The sequence below is a fragment of the Cataglyphis hispanica genome, chromosome 11 (genome assembly GCF_021464435.1).
Source record: "Cataglyphis hispanica isolate Lineage 1 chromosome 11, ULB_Chis1_1.0, whole genome shotgun sequence".
NCBI classification, from domain to species: Eukaryota; Metazoa; Arthropoda; class Insecta; order Hymenoptera; family Formicidae; genus Cataglyphis; species Cataglyphis hispanica.
In genome coordinates this window covers 6001307-6025457 of record NC_065964.1, presented here as the reverse complement: position 1 = coordinate 6025457, position 24151 = coordinate 6001307, and the positions used below count along the sequence as shown (strand labels likewise).

The 24151-nt window shown below is 40.3% G+C and overlaps 1 protein-coding gene across 1 annotated transcript; it reads left to right on the top strand.

Moving 5' to 3' along the window:
• The first annotated feature begins 21210 nt into the window (after nucleotides 1-21210).
• On the top strand, nucleotides 21211-22397 carry LOC126853170 (U3 small nucleolar ribonucleoprotein protein IMP4). Its single transcript, XM_050598713.1, is given in 2 exon segments — nucleotides 21211-22014; nucleotides 22016-22397. Coding segments are annotated over 2 exon segments (936 nt in total). The 5' UTR covers nucleotides 21211-21391; the 3' UTR covers nucleotides 22329-22397.
• The last annotated feature ends 1754 nt before the right edge of the window (nucleotides 22398-24151 follow it).

Sequence of the window (24151 nt, the reverse complement as noted above, 5' to 3'; positions counted from 1 at the left end):
ATGACCGCGTGGACCTCTCGCCGGCTCCGACTGCATACGCCTCGTTTCGGACCCTCGATGGCTCTCGATAGATCGCGAAGGAGGCGTCTGCGAAATTCGAGAGGCGAATGCGGAGGCACCTTCGGATATGGTTTGAAAAGAACGGTAGAAACGGCAATAACGTGTGTGAATTAAACGGGGATTTCTTTGCACAATTTGAAGAATAGCGAGAACTTTTCAGATAACTTATACGGAGTCTGCCTGATGCGAACTTAACTTTGGTACTAACAATATACATATAATATTATACTTTTTCATACTAAACATATATTAATAAAATATTATATTAGAAGAAAATGGTAAGAGAACAAAAATGTGTAGAATGCATGTTTAACTGATATCTGCCACGGTGAAATAGATTGAAGATTAAAACATCTCTATAGGAAACTTAATTGTCACTAAGAATATAATTTTATTGTACAAGAGCGAGAATATAGTTACGCAATATCGATTGATTAGAGATTATATTTAACATGTCGCATATTGCGATTGGAAGACATATATTAATCTGTTCAATGGACTAACAACGTGGCTCGTCATTTTAACGCGACGTCACGCGAAAGGCAATCCTACCGGTTGTTTCAGAAAAATACGCTTCGCTCGAGGTAGTAATAACTAATCGATTATGTAACGCGCCGCGCCATTTAATTAGAATTACGCAACGCGCGCAGTATAGTTGGTGCGCATAAAGAAAGAGAGAGATTATATATTTTTTAATATGTTTTATATGTATATGCAGAGTGCAAGAGATACTACATAAAATATATTCATTAAATGCTCACCTAAGTTGTAAATTTTACTTTGCAAATGATAAATCTGTCTAAGAGAAACAGGGAGAGAGCTCACGTTGCAAAAATAAATATAAAAATAAAATATATTAACTTGAATAAAATCCAGTGACAAAAATTCATGAAATATTAAAATTAAATTCATAGCTTATAGATGACATTTTTGTGGGGTATTTTAAAGTTTGTATTATTATATCGTAAATTATTTCCTCGGTACAAGATTCGATAATGTAAAGATTTTTTTATCGAGGATTTATTGAGAAAATCCTTTTCTCAATAATAATCATGTAGATGCTTGATTTTTTTCTCTTCAACGAAATGTGCTTGACATAGGAATTATTGTCTAAACGGACATGGATTCAATCCATAGAGTCAGATCTACGCGAAGCCTCGAAAGTTTTAACGCGCCTTCCGATTCTCAAGAATATCATCGCGTCGCGATAAGACCTTTTCTCCTCGCGATTGGTCAACTCGGCTACTGCAGCGGGGAGTCGTCGTAAAGACTCGCCGCGCACACAAACGCACTCGTAAGGTACATAAACCACGGCGGTTACGTATGTATATGTAAGAGTTGGTAGCTTCTGAAATCCGTGGCTGATGCGGGACCGATAGTGTTGGGACGCCCAGCGGGCAGTCCCAGCTACCACGGCACCCAAGGATCTACTACGGTCGTGACGAGAATCCACGGGACCATTACAAGCCGAACGTACGCGCTTCGGGATTCACTTTTGCCGCGAGGGGGGAGGAGGGGGGGGAGGGGACGACGGGGTGGAATGTCTCGCCGAAACCCGAAAATGCGCCGCGTCGATTCTCGATCCGCTCAGCACCTACGCGTGTACCGATATACACATGTGTAAGAGATATTCTGTATCTCATACAAGCCAAACATGTCAAAAAAGTTGTCAAAAAATTTAAATCCGATATCTTGCATTAGTATACAAAAGAAAATATATTTATATTTTGGATATTAAACTGATTGTCCCGTAGATTATCGAAAAGAGAAAGTTCGCTAATAAAGAAAAGAAAGTATATGATCGGGATACCGTGAGAACGAAACGGATCACTCACTGCACTTTGCGGATGCGCATAAATTAAATGGGGATTATAGCAGGGGCGATATTTAGTCGGCATAACGTCGAGGAGTCTCGACAGCCACCCTCGGTCATCCTTATCTGCGCGGCCGCATCTACCATGAGCGACGAAAGAAAAATGGTCCTCGCTCGATAATCAAAGACGGTAGCCGCCGCCGGTTGCAGCCGCGATCGCCGATCGGATATTTCGCGAAAGAAAAGACGAGTATAATTCAAAATCGCGCATGACTTCTCACCTCGTCCGATCTCTCAGGAAAAAAATAAATCGGCAATAATTAACGTACGGCGAGATATAAAACAAGAGGGAGAGGAGGAGAAGAAATCGCGCTTGCGATGACGAGACTCGCGCGCGCGCGCGAATTCAACCCACGTACCTGGGAATGGATATACCTCATAAAGCGACGTGTGTTATCGCATCGTCATTGTGTCTCGGGCTTCCTCGTTTCGTCCCAGATGCGCTTACGCATCCGCGAGAGAGAAAACGAAAGAGGAACCGTGCCGTTTAAGGAGATGCGAAATTCATGCGCGTTTCCGCGTACGCCTGGCTAATTTCGCGACGCCAAAGCCGTATACGTGGATTATTATCATAAGAGGTATATGAAACATTGTAAACATTGAAGGGGTTCGTTAAATTTTATAATGCTGCATAAGCGATTTACGTAACGACGTTGCGATGATTGCTACGATAGCGCATAAGTATATATATATATATATATATATATATATATATATATATATATATATATATACATCATCGTGCATTTATTCGCATGATTTACAATATTCACTAGCGTTTCGTTAAAATTAAAATGTACCGCATTAAAGAGTCATTAGCGCCTCGTTTAAAATGTCCCGGTGCGTTCTTGTCGGCATTCAAATTATTCGCAATTTATCGATGAAGATGGGGAAAAAAATCCTCGAACGCTAATAAGATAAAGCATTGAAAAATGATGGGCGCGACATCGCGCGCTTCGAAAAATCATCGGTATCGCGAGGGTAATAGTATCCGCGGGGCCCGATCGCGCTAGGGTTGGACACGATAAATCTAAAGGGGAATTAATTGCCGTTTGGTCCTGTCCGGTCTGGGTCCAGTCCCGAGTCCCTCTCCTCGCTGTCTCTCGTTTCTTCTCCCTCGCCCTCGCCCTCTCTCTGTCACTCTCTCTCTCTCTCTCTTTCTCGAGCCCCAGCCTCGCATTCTGCGTCTTCCCTCGCTTCCCCCCTCCCCCCATTGCCCCTCTCGGGGCTCGCCTGCGCGACTGGTTGACATCCTACAAATAAAATCAGCTCCAGGAATGCCCGCGACGACACCGGGGCCTGTGGGATCTCTCTCGGAGGCTCTCCCCCCCTCCGTCACCCTTCCCTATCTATCTCGGATGGGGAAGAAGGAGGATGCGATCCGGACGCGCGCGAGCAGGACGAGGACTAACGCCGAGACCCCACGGCATGAGACGTAATATATGGTAGCCCTAAGACAACAGTTTGGTATATCTTTGGGTATACCTGTGGATATCCCGTGCCCCGTATCCACCTTCGGCACCCAACTCCACTCCGAACACGTTCAGACGGCGTATACGTGTAATGTATATCGTTCTCCTGCGTATGCAAAGGCGAGCGCCCGAGCTTGTCGCAGCGTCGGCCGCATCTGGGCCCATTCGTGGTTTATTTAATTGTCGCTATCCGGGGAGGAGGAGGAGGAGGGGGGGGGATGTAAAACGCTTGTACGTGCCTTTGAATTGCGTAAGCGGACAATTTATTCGAATGTTTCTTTAATGAGATCGAAAGACGCAAAGTATAATTCACACAAATTTTATTATAATCGTTTAAATTGACGATGAGAGAGAGAGAGAGAGAGAGAGGAGCGAGGATTTAGGATGTGGAACCGCGTCTCCGCATAATTGAGAGAAGGAGGAGATGGCGCGGAAGGCACGCGGGGAAACAAGAGCAACACCTCTCGTCGCGAAAAAGAAGGATGGAAGAAGGCGGGAATGTTGTTCGCCCGCGGAGTTTGTCACCGTGGAACGCTACATTATACCATTAAAGGGGACCCAAAAAATAGGAGCGACGGGCGGCTCGAGTCTTACGTGCCACATTTGCCACGAAACTCGCGCGGAGTCCGCGCGCGTGATTTACAGTTGGCTTTACACGGACCGTCGCGAGCCAACGAACCATTCGACGCTCATCATCAATTCTCGATATCGATAAATTCATGAGCTGGCATAAAGCTAAATCAAAATCGCTGACGTAACGAGGTAAATCGTGTAATGTTCGGCCGCTAGAGTTTTACCTCGCGAAAGTATACGTTATGACTCATTGTCGGGATGTCAATATCTCGAAACGAGGCCGATGCCGGTGCCGTTTTATATCTTCGGAGTACACAAAGGAACGAATGCGCCAAGTCATGGAATGACGTCGGTTGTACCCGTTTCGGAATGTTCATTTGAAAAAATTGCCTAGGAAAATTAATTAATTATTATTATTAACGACGTCCGCGAAAATTTGGACGTAAATTAACGAGAGGCGCATAATCGAGAACGGAGAGGGGATCGAGCGATGACGGGGGATTCTGATCTCGACAGGAGAAATCGCGAAGAAGCGCCAAGCGGTCGACATTCGTGGCGGGTTTCTTCCGACGAGTGATTCCCTCCGTTTTTCGTGCGGACGACAACGCGGCAAAAAAATCCATCATACGGCGACGGAGACGTGGTGCCGACATGCCGCACATCCAATTATCATAAAACGCTCCAGATGCGCTATAGCGAATCGCGAATCCCGTCCTCTCTCCTTGTCTCCCGAGACTATAAATTCTGCGCGCGTCCGAACGATACGTCCCTGTCGGAGCCGCGGACCCGACTTTATTCCTGATTCCCTCTCGGTGGAAGAACACGGGTTTTAAGGTGATCGGAGAATCGGGGCAGATCCGATCCGAGTGCTCTGATGGATTGACTTGGTGCGCCGTGTTAACGAACACGGTGGTCCCCCCCGCGCGTGGGCGTGGAAAAAAAAAATTATCGACTATTCTCAGAAAAATTCTCTCGTCGAGAGTAATTCGCCGCATCTCTATTGACCAAAATTTTGTTTCCTTGTATCGATTTGATTCTCTTCAAACTTTTTTATATTTAGTTAACGATATATCTCGATACTTTAAACGAATCGCAAACGATGCATTCGGTTTAATATCAAATTTCCAATTAATCAAGTAAATATAAAAAAATGCGAAAAATATATTTATAATTTTATAGAATATAGTTTTTTAAAGAAAATATGAATATAAATATAATATTAATTAATTAATTTAAAATATAATATATTACAGAAAGTATATTATAAGTCCTAAAATTATATCGCGTTGGTACTGATAAATATTTGGTGATTGAAATTCGCGAAAGGGAAGGATGAGTCGCCACCGCGCTTTTACGTCGAAGAAGAGAGAGGCTTGCGTCGATTCTTCCCGGGCCGCGTTTACCTATGGCTGTATGTAAGAGGGCACGTACCGAGAGTCCCTAAAGACCGCGGTGAAGCCGATACTTAAATCACTCCGGTCACTCAGCGCCTCGCAGCTCAGATTGATGTAAGGCCATGTTTTACATTCAATTCAATTGGGCAAAAAACTGCTATCCGCTGGCGGGACGCGAGCGATGTCGGCGCATTGTGTCGACGAGATCCGCTCCCGCCGTAAGATCGGTCCTTTGGAGACGCGACCGGCCTCTGCTTTCTTTCCTCATTCGTGCGGAGACCTCCGGCTCGGTGCGCAAGAGGCAAAGGCTCGTTAGAACTGTCCGCACGCGGTTCCGCTGACACGAAATTGTCATTATCTATCACGCGCCGAAGAGCGCTCGATGCGGAAAACGAACGATTGCAGTCTCTCTCTCTCTCTCTCTTGCTCCCCTTGCTCCCTTCATCGTCTTTTTCTCACAATGATTCGCGGCATTCGCCTTCCGAAAGCAAAGTGAATCCTTTAAACGCCGATCACTCAAGAAAGGAGAACACGAATGAAAAAAATTACCTGCCTTATCGCGCAATAATATGTACAGAATCTTACAATGCATGTCAAATTAGAAAAATTAGATATGAATACGCAATATAAGGCATATCATACAATATGTTTGCTTTATCGTGATTACGTTGCTCGAGGAAAAGAATGAAGGAGAAAGAAAAGTGTTTTGTATAATAAAATATTGCACTTATAATTTTAAAGTCTCTATAAAAAAAGACCGGTGATCGTGCGAGAAAAGTTATTTGTTAGATCAATGTTTCGGATATCTGAATAAATGATTGTGTCACTTGTGACGATCGTTGGAAAGATGCACCGACTATTTCCTTTTTTCTGCGTGAGAGATTCTAGAGAAAGAGAGAGAGAGAGAGAGAGAGAGAGAAGGACAGGCGCGCGGTATTTTCCTATTGGGATCGGATCTACATAGAGGACATTATTCTCGGGACGACGTCGTTATTCGGTATGCGGGATCCCACGACGCCGCTTTTGACGTAAATTGCGAGGAGCGCCGGTCACGTTCCCGCTTTATTCCGCCGTCGTCGTTTGCGTCTCGTCGTCGCTGCCGAAGGACGTGCAAACATCCGACCGAGTCGTGTCACAGGACACACGTGGTCCGCCCTGCTTCGATCTTTTGTACATGTTTTAAGGATCAAGCGTGCCTTCGAACCTCCTTTAACCGGGGACTCCTCGATAACGCGACGGATTTTCTTAAGCCGAATTCGGGAGATTATCTGGACGGATACAGTATGAACTTTGAAAAATGCCAAGTGTAATTAAATGTCTCTAATTACATTGTATCTTGAATGTTGCGAAGTGTTTTCTACGATTTTCAATAAAATTATTTGGCTTGTTAAAAAAGCAATAATTTTTTAATTAAACAAGCGATAAATATAAGAATGCTGTTTAAAAGAGATATATTAATTTAAGACAACAAACGTATTCTCTCTCTCTCTCCCTCTCTCTCTCTCTCTCTCTTTGTTATTCTTTTTATAAAATGAAAAAGTTTTCTCTAGCCAATTGTAAAATATAAAAATATCAATAATGTGTGAATAAAAGTACGCTTATGCACGATTTGTCACCCGAGCCGACACTTGACATCGCGCGAGATACGAGTATCTTTCAATCAGATTTCGACTTTGTGGTTCTTTCGCTACCAATCGGAAAAGAAGAAAACGAGTTAGCCGCTAATTAGTGATTCCAAGAATCGAGGCCGTTTCCACCCGGCGATCTTCTGCGTGGATCAAATCGCCGGAGAAAGATAGGCTTCTTGAAGGTGCGAAGGGTCGAAAAGAAGTGCGAGGTATTCGAAATATTCGTTGAAGAAATCGATAAAACGTGTATCGACTGGAAAATATCTTATTCTAACTCAATATCATTCAATATTGATAATTTATCATACACGAAATTATTAAAGTTTATTTAAGGGAGAGATTAAAGAGAAGCAAAACTTTGTTCGAGTCACGATCCGCGAATGTGAACTTGATTGGCTTTAACAAATATTAAAAATAATTTTCACAATAAACTGCAAACTTAAATAAACATTTCGACGCGACTTGACTCTTCTTTTATCGTAAAATTAGATCATCGAATGCCGAAGAATTTTTTTCTCTAGTAGAATGAAATTTGTTTACGAGTAAAATTGTACGCGATTGTGATTACATGCGATTCCGAGAAGATGAAATCGTCATCTCGGGCGTCAATCTGTCTCTGATTGAGTAGAAGGGGACCAATGTCGCGGCCACGACATGAACACCGATTTTCAGGCAAGGGACGAGAGGCGACGGGAATAAAACAAGCGGGACACTAATTAGCGATTCCAGGAACCGAGAACACGAACCCGTAGTACAGCACCGGACCTCTTCTCCCGCTTGTCGTCGTCGGAGCCCATAACATTGGATCCGCGTCGGATCCAGCTGGAGGAACCCGTGCGGAGGATGAGAGAGGATCGAAAGACATCGAGAGGAAAGGGGACGAGATGGGGAAGAGAAAACCATCCGAAATATTCGGACCAGCCGAATGTCAACTCGGAGAATGCATTACCCTTGACCCCACATTCTCCCTCCTTCCCCTCTCATCGGTCTTCTCTCTCACGAACTCACTCTGTCATTCAGGGAATTTTCCCCGGAATTCTTAATGCTTATCAGTACGCCGAAATTAACGGCAGGATATCCAATGCCGATGTCCAATTTGAAATGTATATACGCGCGAGGCGAACTAACTTTATGATAGATAAAACAATCTTTTCTAAGATCTAAAAAGAGATTACATTGTATTTTAAAGATACAGAAGAGTTTCGTTGTTTTGAAAATATTTAAAGAAAATTTTAATAATCTAGAATTTTAATATTTAAACTTGACAATTGACTTGAATAAAATTCAACGGATTGTGTGTAATTTTGATTTGTTAAACTATCAAATTTAAATGGTACAGAAAACAACAAACGTTTTACGTCAATTTTGATTTAATCTTATAATCTCATCGCAAATAACTATTTATCCTAATAGCGTTACTATTGTCAGAGATAAAGATCATAAGGATTGTAATTGCAATTACAATCTTTTTTCAAAAAAAAATCTATTCTCATTATCATATCGTCAGATGCAATTACGATATAGAAATATAACAGAGCCCTATCAATTAAATCGAAAATGAGTCACTCACCTAGGAGGTCTTACGACACACTTGTGCGTCACGGGCAATCGTGGATACATGCAGGCTCGAAAATAATTTGGTAATTGTAAAAGCGTAATGTCCATGCAATTACACGCGACAGAGAAATCGGAAGAATTATCATCAGCTGACAGCGGGCGAATTGAAATCTTTTTGTACGCCCGTCAACTTAACGATCCTTCGTGATGTATCGTTGCGCGCTTATTGTGTCGATCTAATATAAAATCTTGGACGCGTCTAAACGTTTTATGGGCAACACAGCTACATGATACATGGAAATTACGCCTTCATTGATCAATTTCATCATTTAATTCAATTAACCGTATTACTCTCAATTTAATAATATGTAAATTATATTTTTAAATGAATAGAGAGTAAATATTTCATTTATATCTAAGAGAAGAATAAAAATTGAATTAAATATTTATTTCTTGTAACGATGATTAAATACTCTTAAATTTTTTTACGATATTAGCATTATAGTACTGAGTGATAAAATACGTTTTATTCCAGAAATTTCGGAGATAAAAAATCGAGATGAAGTAATAAATCCTAAACTCGTTATCCGCGCCAAGTAAAAGAATTCCCGATACAGGTCAGTTAGTAAAGTGATTCGAGAGAGAGATTCGTGTGAATCGTTTCGGATAATAGTGTTATCAGACACGGTTCGTGTAAGACACGATGTGTTTCTGATACCAGGACCGGGCTACCTGAGCCAAGACGCTAAGAGAAGTGTTTGAGCCGCGACATTTAAAACAAAAAAACGCAAGATAAAATAGATTCTTTACTTTAGTGTTCATACAAAAAAAAAATATTTCCTTTTGCGAGAATATATCTACTTATATTTAGAAATATTATTATCCGTAATCTCGAACCGTTGATTAAAAAGCGCAGAATTCAACTCCCGCGCACGGTGATGAAGCGGAGAAAAAAATTTTCATCAGACCGACGTTAATGCGCGCGACACCAATATCCATCTGTGTCTCTTCCTCGGATGTGTGGAAACACACTGTCGGATTATTGTCACGGCAGAAAGGACAGTTGAGAAAAGGAGAAAGAACGTGCGGTGAAAAAAAAAAAAAAAATAACGAAACGGAGACAAAGAGGGCGATAAAAAGAAGCGGCAGTGAAGGGGACGCGAGAAGGGCGGAGGCGGAAGAGTGAGATGGAGACGGATCCGGAGAGGGTTGCTCGTAGGTACCCAGGTACCCCCGATTCTGGGAAACATGTTCTGCCAGCTTGTTAGGTGTCCCCAACAGTTCTCTAATATATGACTGGCACTCTCTACCCTTTTTCGAGGGAGGAGAATGAAAGAGAAAGAGAGAGAGAAAAGGGGAAAGAGGACAGGACTAGATCCTCGAGAGAAGATCCAGTTAGAATACCGTCAGACTTACCTGGACTCACAACCGCGGCGACGTTCCTGCGCGCCCGCTCGCTCCGGTCCCCGTTGTTTTACGGCGACAAAAAAAGCGCGCTCTCCTCCTCTTCCTTTTTCTCCGCAGCATTGCGCGATAATTAATGGACCCGTGCGCAGCGAGAGAATCCGTTCTCCGTCGATTTGATTGATGGTGGCTGCTGGCGTTCCTTTAAAACGGTCACGTGGGTCGTGACCGTGATACCGCTCCGGCATTTGTACTTGCACGTCGCTCTCTGGAAAATCACGAACAATTGTTTCTTAGAATTATTTATCGTGAGTGGACGCGCGTTGTTAGATCAATCATTTGTCAGTTGTGCCTTTCTCCCTCGGATACCGTCACTTAATAATTGACAAACTTAATAAACATACGTTAAAAAAATCGAATCAGACACTTTTTTTGCTTCTCAAATATAAAATCACATTTTACCAGACATATACAAAATGGACGCAAACGTTCCGGCCAGACTTTGAGATTTTTTAAAATTTTATAAGAAATTTAATTCTGAACAAAAAGTTTCCAATAAAATACAAGTCGAAAAAACACTTTTTTGTACATTTAAAACTGGTTATTTCAAAATCTATAGACCGTATTACAATCATTTTGATCTCATTTGAAATATAATTTAATTTTCTACAACTTTAGTTTCGTACTTTTTGTTTAAAAAATTCATTTTTTTCCACATATTTGTAAAAATATATAAAATAACCGTAATTTCAGAGATTTTTACGGGCTAACTTTTTAAGGAAGCATTTTTCAACCCATGTTTACAGAAAACTTTTTTCTCAGAATTAAATTTTCTATAAAATCTCAAAGTTTGGCCAGAATGATTAAGCCCACCCTGTATGTACAATAAAAATTTTGCGAAAGAGTTTGAGGGATAAAAAATTAATACTCAAATTCCGAATTATGTAATCGAATTGACAGCTTAACAACAGCTGACGAATCCGCGTGAAAGCGACCGGGATCGGATTTTCGAACAGCGAAGGGACAAAGGTCTATCGATCATCGCTGAAATCAATCGGCTACTCTCCGCGCGCGCTTCTCCCCCTCCCTCCGAACGAGGTCGATGATGTCTAGTCACAACACTATTGTTTCAATGACCCGCTGTCCCGCCCAGTAGGTGGCACCCACCCTTCACATACTAATGAGCCGACTAGTTTTCAAGGATCATCAATACGCAGAGAGAGACGAGGTGTTGAGATGACCGAGCTTCTCCTCAGTACAGCAAAATCTCCTAGATTCCATTTTTTTTCGACTTTTAATAAGCTTTAATTAATTATCTACCCAAAAGATTTTACACTCAAGATTATATTCTGACTACATCTCGGCTCTACCTAATGAACTTGTAGTTTCTTCTTACACTCTACTCTATAGGACGATGATTTATCCTAAAATGAGTCGAGAATAATTTCTATACATATATCCAGAGTATCATTCCTCGCGCGACCGAAGAAAGTACAAAAGTAGCATTCAAAACTTATCATCTAACAAGTATCAAAGCAACGTGTTATCGCAACGAGCGATGAGGGGGGAGGGCGGGCGAGGGCAGGGGAAAGGGCTTCCATCGAGACGAGCTTTCGACGTAAACCGATCAATCGTACGCGCGAGATATCGATACCGGCTGGAAATGAGGCAGCTCCGTGACGTCCGTAACATCCAGCGTGAATGAGGCGCTAACGACCAGTGATTACCACGCACGGTATCCTGCGCTACGGGTAACGCACGCACGCACGTACGCACGCGGGCCGACGAATAATCACGCATGCGAGTAGGTAGGTGAGGATGTCCATCAATCCTGCGAGACCTCCCGCGACGTTTCTCATCTTCTCACCATACCCGACACGGGGCGTCATCTCCCGCCACCACCCCTTCCCCTCCCGACGGACGTCACCCCGTGAGACTCTCGGCGCGAAGAAGAAGCGTCTCTTCTGACGCGCGAAATCAATGAGCCACCAGCGGCTACCACATCGCGTCCGAGAAGACACGTGCGAAATAAGGTGCGCGGCTGAATGGGATTTGCAACGTGAACATCGGTTGTAGAGATCGGTAAGATAAATGATAAATAAGTGAAAAGAGAGAAATAGGAAGGGGGGAGCAAAGCGCAATTTTTTACGACGATCCGTAATCCGCGAATAGGATTGGAGAATAATATTTTGATTTTAATACATCTGTATCGTTAAATACACGCGTGTATGTCCATTAGTGCCATTACGCGTTAACAAAGATGCGCGATATATTGGGAGTAACTGAGTTTCTCTCTCTGTCTCGCCTCAGCATCACAATAGGCTTCATTCATGTCGGTGAGAAATTCTTTCATCAATCGCTAGTCGATTCGTGAACACCACCTGGGGTCTCCGTGCCACATCGGCGCAAGATTAATACGCGGCCCGGTAGACTCTCAAATTAATATCCACCGTTAGTCAATATCCTTTCACAAGTACGTGACGTCGTAGCTCGCCAACAACTATCCTCCACAAAATCAATTTCTGAGCAACATTCATAAAATATAAATAGATACATGCAGATATTTATTACTTCAAATATCCGTTAAATAGCAAATGTGTTTCTATGAATAGCACAACTTTCTCCGCAAAGAGATAAGATAAAATTTAAAATAAAATATTTAAAATAAAAACCGAGCGCAACTTTTGTTCTCAGTGCAATAAATATTACGATGTAATTTACCTCTCAGAACCGAATTATAGATTTGGGACAAGTTATTTGTCAAAAAAATTCAATTATGCTACTTCACATAATTACCTAAGAATATGTTTATATAAATTTAAACGTAGCGTGGTGAATCCAACGCGATGTTAATAAAATCGAAATTACATCGGTAAATCGAAAAGGATCGCGGGACGCAAGCATGGGCATATAATGCGAGCCTGGAAGTAGAGACAATGGACACTTACGGGCTGAGAATGCGATAACTCTATACGCGATCCAACGGAGAAGGTGGCGAGGAGGAGGCGAGACGAGCAAGTGGAAGAGAAGCGCGAGGGGCGAAGGGGTGAGCGAGAGAGGAGGCGTGGATGATCACGATTTACCTATACAAAATCGCGCCGCGCGCGTATCGTACACGACGGTAATCAAACCCATAAATCCGAGGCATAACCAACCTCTGACACAGATTCTCTCTACCTTTTTATCTCCCGCGGTCCGCGCTCGGTAGTAGTGCATCGATTTCGCCGGATAAGTCCGTTTCGCACTCTCTCTCACTCTCTCTCTCTCTCTCTCTCTCGTCGAACCATTTCCTTATAATTATCACGTCCCTCAAATATCTTCACGTTCTCGATAGCGATAGCGAGATATGTCAGATCAATGCGCGGATCTCAACGATTATTTATTAAAATATTATAAAATATTATAAATTATATTAATAAATATACAGAGTATATTTATTATTATTCGAACTCACAAAAAAAATTTGCAACAATGTTGTGAATAATGAGTTTTGTATTACAGTGGATATAAAAGAATAATATCTCTCTAAAATTCGATGATTAGGAATTACAAGAAAAAAATATATGCAATTTTTAGAGAGATTTCTTATTTCATCTTTGATTCTAATTTCTCATCATTATTATTCATAAAGGATTTTTATTAATTTATAAACTATTTAATAAAATATAATCGCGGATCATAATTACAGAAGGAGTAAGATGCAACGATCATAAATGCATTTTAAGTTTCTGAAATATAACAATTATTGCATAATCATCTTTTCAATCCCTCCTCTCGGCAATATATATATTTACAGCGCGCGCTCACAACGGAGTCTTTTTTCTTTCGCGTCGAAAGATTCTCGAGATTCTTTTCGGCCGAGGAGAGCAGGAGATTCTCGGCGAAGCCGCCCTCGTCGGGCGGATCTCGGAGTGTACTTTGTGCCTGGCGAGAAATTGCAGAAGCTTCGAAGACTCGCTCTCGCGCATCCTCGCCCTAAGGGCGAGAGAAATCCCTCGACGCACGGTGCTCGATCGAGCGCAGCATAACATTAAAGAGAGCGGGTCCCGCTCGTCGATGGATTAACGTTGCGTTTGCCGTTTACTGCTTCGAACGACGGACGCCGCGGTGTTCATCGAGGAGAGGGTTTGCGGGGCTGCGTACTCGCTCGTGTGCACCACGAGATGGGCGTGGTGGTGCACGGAGAGAGCTCCGGCTATCGAACTGCTCTATCGCTAATAAATCTACGGCTCAACTAGAATCTGCCTCGAGTTATACGAGAGGCGCAGCGGATAACGACGGATCGACCGCGCCGCGTCGATCCGTCAAAAAAATTTGCGCCCCGCCATTTTTACGATCGACGATGATGCTCCGATGAAGCTCTGGGAGTTGCCTTCATTATTTCGCAAACTACCTCTCTTTCTATCTTTATAGTAATCCTCTCCCCTCGTGATTGTTGTTGAGTAAGAGCATCCGAGGCGCGTACATCCATAGTTTTGATTTCATTTATTAAAGTTTTATCATCTACCCATGATATATAATCGGATATTGCGTATGATATAAAAATATTAGCAGATATTGAAATTGTCTAAAATTAGAATTAGCACTATCGATATAAATATAATTATTGGAAAAATATACATATAATCATAAAAAATAAATTTAATTTTAAAGGTCTTTTAAAAAATAAATATAATGGATTTATTATAAAAGTGCATTTTGGAATCTATACATCTATAATTAAAATAAACAGGTGTCTTATATAAAAAAACGGTACAATATGCGGTGTCGAAAGACGTACAAGTAGAGTCATCTCTTGAGAAAGTCTGTAAACTACAAAAGAGCATCTAAGCATTAGATGCATAAAATGCATCGTGCCTCGAACCATATACTTTAGAGAGAGAAAGAGAGATAGTTAAATACACATATTGCTAATCAAAATTCCCGTCATCGATGTCACTCTGATCGCCATCGCCCAAAATATAAAATAAATCGAGATAAAAACGAATCTGCCTAAAGCAAATAAATATCGAACGAGCGATCAATAAACAGCTGTTCTAATCGACAAGTACGCTACATATGTCAGATGTAAAATTTTTTAGAACGCTCAATCGGCACGCTCATCGATCCGAATAAATTGAAAGCGTAGCGAGGGGCTCGCTTGGATTTGTCATTGATTCCTGGGAGGCCGCGGGTCAGGATAGCACGATGCCTAGGAAGTGGCTGAAACGGTTTTGTGCTGGGACATCAATACTTGCACTCCACCACGGGGCACCCCTCCCCCCCACACATTACCCGATAATAATAATAACGGCCTGCACTCTCGCGACGCGAATTACGCCGCGATCGTTATTATCCCCTCGCGTCCCCGGACTTCGCCGGATGATGAAACGCGTCTCTCGCCTTTGATCCCTGGACGAAAGCGATCCAGGTTGTCAAGGAATTCAGCAACGCGTGTATCTGACGTTATCTCGCATCAAACTTTCTATCGTCAAACATACTCGGAGCGACGCTATCGATTCTCGTCGCTATTGATGTCGCTTGCAATTGCACGCAATCCGTCTCGTTTCCGTCCGCGAGAACAGAATTTTCTATGTCGATTAATCGATTTAAAAAAATTTAAATCTTTTTATGAGATTAATATAAAATATTTGTACACGAGAAAAGAAAGAGAGAAAGAGAAAGATTTAAAATGTGCAATACATTTAACGAAACAAACTCGGTCTTTCCACGGAGTTAATAGAACGATGCTCGAGATGATCTTCCGGTAGAATCGAGTATTTCCGACATCGGCAGACGTTTGCAAGCGCGGCAATTTTCGAGACAGTTCATAAGAAACTTGCAGGCGATTGTGCCGCAAGCATTAATTGGCTGTATTACTATGTATTGTATGCAACACGCGGAGGAAAACGAATGCGACGATCAACCGAAACAAGATTTGCATTTGCAAAGCGAAATATGAGATTGAGAATCAAGAAAGAGTATCTAATATGTATTTTAAATTATTCAAACGTTTATTGATATAGTATATCGATTAATTATGCGCATTCGATATTTATTTAATTAACAATACTTAAGCGCTAAATAAAGATTTTTAATTGTATCGTGATAATCGCGTGGATGCCGTGGGAGAGATTCTCGAGAGTACAAACTTCATTCTGTGCAGCGAGCAGAGAAACGCAAAGAAGGGATAAGCATGAAATAACAGAAAAAGAGGGCAGAAGAAGGCGGGGGATGGGGAAAAATGAGGCAAAACTGTATCGGAAGATAATAATGGGGTAGCCGTTATGCGGTGATCGAGTCCGTTCACCGAAGAAATGGAAGAGCACGATGCAACCGAGACACCATAGCTAGATGCAATTTGATGAGAGAGAGAGATGTTCTCTCTTCGTAAAAAATTTCTAGGCGATAACTTATTTGTGTTTTTTGCTCGCGCACACCTGCATATCCCCGACGCGGGAATCTTCCCTAGAAACGATAATTACCTTGCGGCAGCCGTGATATAATTAAGTAACATTTGATGAATGGACGTTGTAGATCGACTGTTTAATATTTAGCCAGAAATTTCTCAATGTATCGATGAATTAAGAAATCGAAAGAATTTTGAAAGAAATGCTTTATATAAATTTTGCCAGAAAAATTTATTCAATCATAACGTGCCATTTCCATTTCGACTCTGTGACGTCAGATTTAAATTTAATCCAGCCTGAATAATTTAGTCACGCGATGCCAATGCACATTCCCGCGATTCGCATGATCGATATATTTTTCAAGTATTTTTCAAGAAGGGACTTTCGCGAGTAAAATTTTCAAAATTTTCAGGATCAGACGAGGGGAGGGAGGATTGGCAAAACTCTTCGATCGTATCCGAAGGAATGTTAGCGCTCACTGTCGGAGCCAATAAATTTTTCATATAACCTGTACCAATAAAATGAGATAGCGGGAGTAGAGGAGAGCATCGACGCGATCCTGAAACAACTATACTTATCGAGGATCGTGCCTCGCAGGGTCTGATGGAGCCCCGCGTTTTCAGTCCCGCTTCTGTAATTACTATCTTCTTCGCGTATATAAGGATCGTTGTGTGCCTCTTTTACTCCGTTTCATGCCAAAAATCCCGACAACTTTTTCGGTTCACATCACAATAGGGGCAATAGTCGCGCGATTATCTTCCTTCCAAGCGTATTCTATACATCGTTTTTTTTCTCTCTTCGCCATAAATTGTATTTGTTATCTAATAACAATAACATGGTAACAAAATATACGTTACGTGTAATATTGTCGCAACTCTGCGACGCTATTACACTCGTAGCCTTGCCTTTTCTCACACGCCGTCGAAAGCGCGTCGATGAAGGAATCGTTATCCCCCGCGTCCGGTTTTCCCCATATAATATATATATATATATACCGACGATCGTGATAAAACCATCGGACAATAATAAACAATGCGTGAAACGACAAGTACGGTGAGAGAGGCGGGGAGGAGGGGGAGAAGGGAGAGAAGGGCGCGACCGGGGGCATTTCGCGAGATGCTATCGTGTCCGTGGGACTCGCAGCGCCCGGTAGCGGAGCGCAATCAATCATTCGTACCGGATAAAATATAAAATACGGTACACCAGCAGGCCGCGATGTATGTTTGCCGTTTTATTTATTTGCACGGTCATGCAAGCTACGCGGAATTAACGTATTTTTTGCACGCGACCTCCTCGCCAGGATGTGTGACGGCGGGTCGATGGCGAGTACCGACCTAAGCTTTCGTTATCGTCGGCGCGTTAAAACAGTCGCGATAACAATTTTTTTTTTTAATCTCCCTCTACTCGCGACGCGATGATGCTCGGAGGGTCTCGCCGTAATTTTAAAAGAATTCAAAGATGCGGATAGGTTCTCCGGATTAAAGACGTTGGGCAACGACGCGAGTTTCTAGAGACGGAAGCTCTCATAAGAGAGACGCAGTCGATCTCGACCGGTCGAAACTTTGGAGAGGAGCGTAATGGCGATTCGCGTCGCGTGATGGATGGTACCTGTGGTATCTTGTATCGCGGCATATATCGCCGCCACCGCTCTTGCTTATTAAACTGTTCGGTATTTCTCGTGGACGGGTAACAAGGCAGAGGGTATATCGCGCTCGTGCGGGAAGAAAGAGACGCGCGAGGGGGGAAGATCGATGCCTCGTGTGTGCGGCGACTCGAGCCGAAACTTTTAATAAGTGTCATCCGTGCTACCGAGATAGCGAAACAGTCTCGTCTCGTTATAAATCGCTACCGTTCTCCTTCCTCGAGCACGTCGGAAAAATTATCTGATTTATTTCAAACGACCGGATCGGACTGGCTATCCTGAAGGTACTCGAGACTCAAACTTGAAAATCATTGTTTGACATTTAATCTTTCGCTAAGAAAGGTGAAAATATCGTACATATCTTTGTCTTATCGTACATCTATCTATTTCGTGTATGCGATTTTAACGCTTGTAAATAGTTTTAATTTCTATCTTTCGCTGTAAATTTTATATAAAGATCAAACACGATGCATTCGACAAATATCTCACGCTGCCACGTGATCGCTCGACGTGACTCGGAAGAATTTTTCGTATTCGTGTATATAGCAGGTGGTAGCAATTATTACGCTTGTGTACGAGCAATAAAATATCCACGGAAGAAGCGCCTTATAGTTCTCCGCGGACACCCGGTACCGAAACGGATGATTGCGCGCCGCGAACGCAACAGATCGCTACGTTATTATTTTCGCCAGTTATCGAATTAGATGTTGGCTTAACGGATACGTACAACATATAGCCGTCTCATAGGCGTACATACGCATGACTTGCCGTCATCCAACGAATATTCTGTAATTCAATCCACTAAGATAAATGAAAAATCCTCGATGAAAACGATCATGAATTGTCGATGTCGATTTGGCGAAATTATCGACGAGCGGGGCGAGTGATCGAGAGTAAAACTCTTTCTTTGCCGGAAGGAAAAGCGGCGGCCGAGTCCAGTTTCTGCCACGATCGTCCTCACGTCGATCGCGTACTTTATGTCGCCCCTTTTGCATAAACGCGCTCAATTTGTTCGGACGAGGCTGTAAATTATGCCAATTCAAAGGAACGTAGCGCGGATGACGCCCATGGGCTCTCTCTCTCTTTCTTTCTGTCTCTGTCTGTCTTTCATCTCCCTTCCCTTTCCCTCCGTTTCAGCTCTCTCAATTTCTCTCCTCCTTTACCTCCCCACGGACATAGGGGCATCCCCCGAGATTACGGCTCTCCCCTTCCCCGACTTGTTACTACCTACAACGTACTTACGTTACTTTTAGAACTGCTTATTACTGTGATTACCGCCGCATAATGCGGCGACCGAGCCGTTCTACAATTTATTATTGAATTGCTATAATACGGACCGAACCGCGGCATCGATACACCCCGCCGTTATATACACGTTGTTGCGGAAAATGCATGACCGCGAATCGAATTTCTCTGCAAACGAAAAATTTGACACGCTCGATGGCGTTTTATTAATATTGCAGCTAGATATCGCGTAATTCATCGTTATATAAAAAGGCTTCGTATCTTTGAACTTGTCGCAAATTTTTTACATAAAATATCGTAATTGTCAAATTAGAAATTTATTAAAATTTAATATAAATAAAAGCTATATAATCTTTCTAATCCTATTTATAAAATAAAAAGATATAAAAATAAAGCTTTATTTCTGAAAATTTATCTTTATCAAATATACGTTTTAAATTTTTAAAAACTACATTTATAATTATATTTAATATTGATTACAAATTCATAATATATATATATATATATATATATATATATATATATATATATAGTTATGTAAAAAAATTGATATAACAATGACGAGGATTCTGTATTTTATTGTTTCTATGATATATTTTATGGAATCTACTTTATAATAGCACAAGTAAAGAAGAATAGATGAAAGAAATATATTTTCACGAGAATTTAGTTGAATATATACATTAGCATCTTCAACTATATCTTATATTTTTGATGAATTTTTGATAGTGCATTTGGTGTTCCTTAAAAATAAAATTTTAAGGCATTATAAATCCTATCTATTTACTTTATATATATTCACTTAGATTGTCAATTGTAATTTCGCAGAAAAAATTTAAAATTCAATCAATACTTTATAGAATATTCTTTACTCCGTGTATATAATCGACAGATAGTTTTATAGAATTTTTCCTCTTTTGACGACGTGAAATGCGGAAGAGGATGCCCAAGGCGTGGACTCCGGTGAACTGTATACGTGCATACATGCGAAAAAGAGAAAGAGAGAGAGAGAGAGAGAGAGAGAGACGCACACGTACGCATACATGCATACACAGGTGCTCGAACGCATCGGACAAAATCACCGGTCTGGCCTTCTATCCGCCTATTTCGATGCTATTCATTGTTACTTTCATGCGTGATTGCCCACGCTCAGGTGGTTGCACAAAATAATACATCCAAGTCGAACATACCATAAGTGTGGGGGTAACGGGCTGATTTTCTCAAATGCGTTATGTTGCATTTTCTTGTAAAGTGCACGTTGCGATATACGCAAAAAATATATATGAAATTTCGATAAACATACGAAATAGTTATAAAAGATTAATCGCGTTTAAAAGATTAATGATCGTAATGAGAACTTTTTTAAATAAAAATTAAGACGATCTATAATAATAAACTGTATTTATTAATTTATTATCAAACAAGACACAAAGAATTGTGCAAATAATTTAGGGGAGATTGAAGGGAAAAAAATAAATTTTTCTTCTAATTACAATTAAAAAAAAAATTATTGCTAAAACAGATATAAAAAATATATATATGGATATTAATTAAAATAATTTAAAACTTGCTGGGAGGGAGAGATAATTTACATAAAAAAATTAAGCATTAAATAAACAAAGAAAGATTCAAAATATACAATTACGAGATGTAAATTGATTAATTATATAATTTTGCATAAGCAACAAAATTCGGCTAACATGTACTTAAAATTTATTAGTTTCAGCACTATATTTAATTTCTTTTTTGTTTCTTGTTTTTTCTACTTTCAACGTTTACAGATTGCACATTTATAACAATCAACTTCAACTACAAATGGCTGCGTTCAACAGAAAAAGCAGTTTTACAACTGTGTAAAATTCTTCAATATGATTGGTTTACACATTTAGTTCCTGCCGGATCTAAATGTATAAACCAATCATAATAAAGAATTTTACAACAGTTGCAAAGCTGCTTTTTCTGCTGAACGCAGCCAAAGTTGCGTACCGCTGCTTGTCGCCAAGCGCCAAACACGTGGCGTCATAAACATAACCCGACATAACCTGCAAGTGAGCAGTGAGCATATCACCTAGTTGAACGCGCTATTCGAGACGAAAAATTTTGAATAATTTGATAACAATCGACAAAGTTAAATTATAATCTTAAACGACAAAAATGTTGCGAAGGCAGGCACGATTGCGTAGAGAGTATCTCTACAGAAAATCCGTACAAGATAAGGTGAAAGGTATTCAAGAGAAGAAGGACAAGCTGAAGCATAGCTTGGAGGAGAATGTACCGATTCACCCGGATCTGAGAAAAAATGCGTTACACGTGCAGAAAAAGATCGAATGGGAGGATGCCGGGCCTCAGATGGCAATGGCCATGGGTACGGAAATGGGCGGCGGTGCCGTGGCCGACCACGAGGACGACGAGTATCGATGGGCCGGCGTGGAAGACCCGAAGATCGTCATCACGACGTCCCGCGACCCGAGCTCCCGGCTGAAGATGTTCGCTAAAGAGCTGCGTTTGATATTTCCCAATTCGCAGCGAATGAATCGCGGTAATTACGAGATGAAACAATTGATCCGCGCTTGTCGCGCCAACGACGTCACGGACTTTATCATAGTGCACGAGCACCGAGGCATTCCCGACAGTCTGGTGATATCCCATCTGCCTAATGGACCAACAGCCTATTTTACACTGTCTGGTGTTATAATGCGACATGATATACCTGATATTGGTACAATGTCAGAGCAATATCCACATCTGATATTCCACAATTTTAAAACAAAACTAGGAGCGAGTAATGAACATTCTGAGGTATTTGTTTCCTGTACCGAAGGAAGATAGCAAGAGAGTGATCAGTTTCGCTAATCATGATGATTATATATGTTTTCGACATCATACATATAAAAAGGTACATGGAAAAGATATTGAAATGACAGAAGTTGGACCACGCTTTCAGATGAAACTATATGAGATCAAATTGGGAACCTTAGACACTGAATCATCGGCTGACACAGAATGGACTTTGAGGCCCTATATGAATACAAGTCATAAAAGAAGATTTTTATCCGACGAAGATGGTTGGGAACAAGAAGATAGTATTTAGATTAATTTTATTAATTTAAGCAATTATTTAGTTTTGACAGATTTTAACAAAGCTATAATAATATTTTTACATGTGTATTTTAATTTTTGGATTATATATATTAAGATTACTGTGATTATTAATTAAATGTCATACTTTACTTTGGGAGCAAGAAGATAGCATTTAGAATAAGCTACAATAATATATTAATATATAATATTTTTATATATGTAGAATTGAATAAAAATATCTTCTTGTACATATAGGATTACATATATCAAATTATCCTCATTTAGAATGTAATAGAATACAAAAATAGCACATAATGAATATAAAATAATTATAGATGATATATTGAAATTTCTATTTCAATATTATTTAATGATTTATATATAATCAATTCTATAGCGAAAGATATGTATTGATAATATAAATTATTAGCTATATATGTAAAGAAGCGTGACAAAATTGCTCTGCTTTTCAAATAATAGAAGCAAAAATTTTATATCGTAATTATTATACATTGAATTATATTTTATATCTGTTCATATATTAATTTCTTTCTTTTCATGTAATTTTGATATAGAAAATTATTTAACACACAATTAGCGACAGCTATATGGTATTAATTGTTCAATATTCTTTTTAGTAATAAATTTCATATATAAAATCCAAATATGTACATATATACGAGTATATATATATATATATATATATATATATATATATATATATATAAAATATCTAATGATAAATATGTTGTACACAGTTTATGATTATATAATATATTATTCAAATATAAACCTGACTCTAAATATACAAATTACACAGCAATATAAATTAATTAAAGATTTATGAAGAATTAATTATTTTTATAATTGTAAATTAAAAAGAATGGAATTAGGAGATAGTTTTCTCATTAACAGTTATTTTATAGTGATATGGCAAACAAAGATTTCGATGTTATTCTTTCCGCGAAGATTTCTTTTTTGATTTTTGAAAATTTTCTTATTTCATGATCCGCGAGAAAAACTTTGTACTACTGCAAGTCGGTAAAAAAAACTTTGTACTATTACAAGTCGGTAAAAAAAAACTTTAGAAACTTTGACAACTCGCCTGAAGAAGTCGCGCGACTCGAATTTATGGATGAAGGGGTGGCTAATTTTTTATGATTGAAGATTACAAAATTACGCGATTATAAATCGATAATTTTGTCACTTACCCATCAGCAGCAACTGCGCTTCGTTACGGCAAATGAAGACCTCAATCCAATATCCTTTTCACAAAGATTCCTCTTCTTTCTTCCCCGATTCTTGATAATTGACACTATTCGCGACGCGCGAGAAGAGTTTCCGCGAACCGTTAAAGAAACTGTTGCGTCTCACTTGAAGTACTACGCTGTTTGATTTCGTCGGGAGAATAAAGAGGGCGTTATTTTTAATTGAAGGTTATCAAAAAAATGCCCAATTTTGAGATAATAAATATTATCACATACTCGTTGATAATCACTACACTTCCATGTGACAAACAAAATCTCGATCTAATGCTATTCTTTTCGCAAAAATTACTGTCCTTTCTTCCCCGATTGCTGATATTTTGCACGATTCGCGACGCGCGAGAAGAGTTTCCGCGAATCGTTAAAGAAACTGTCGCGTCTCACTTGAAGTACCGCGCTGTTTGATTTCGTCGGGAGAATAAAGAGGGCGTTATTTTTAATTGAAGGTTATCAAAAAAATGCCCGATTTTGAGATAATAAATATTATCACATACTTGTTGATAATCACTACACTTTGATATGACAAATAAAATCTCGATCTAATGCTATTCTTTTCGCAAAAAATACT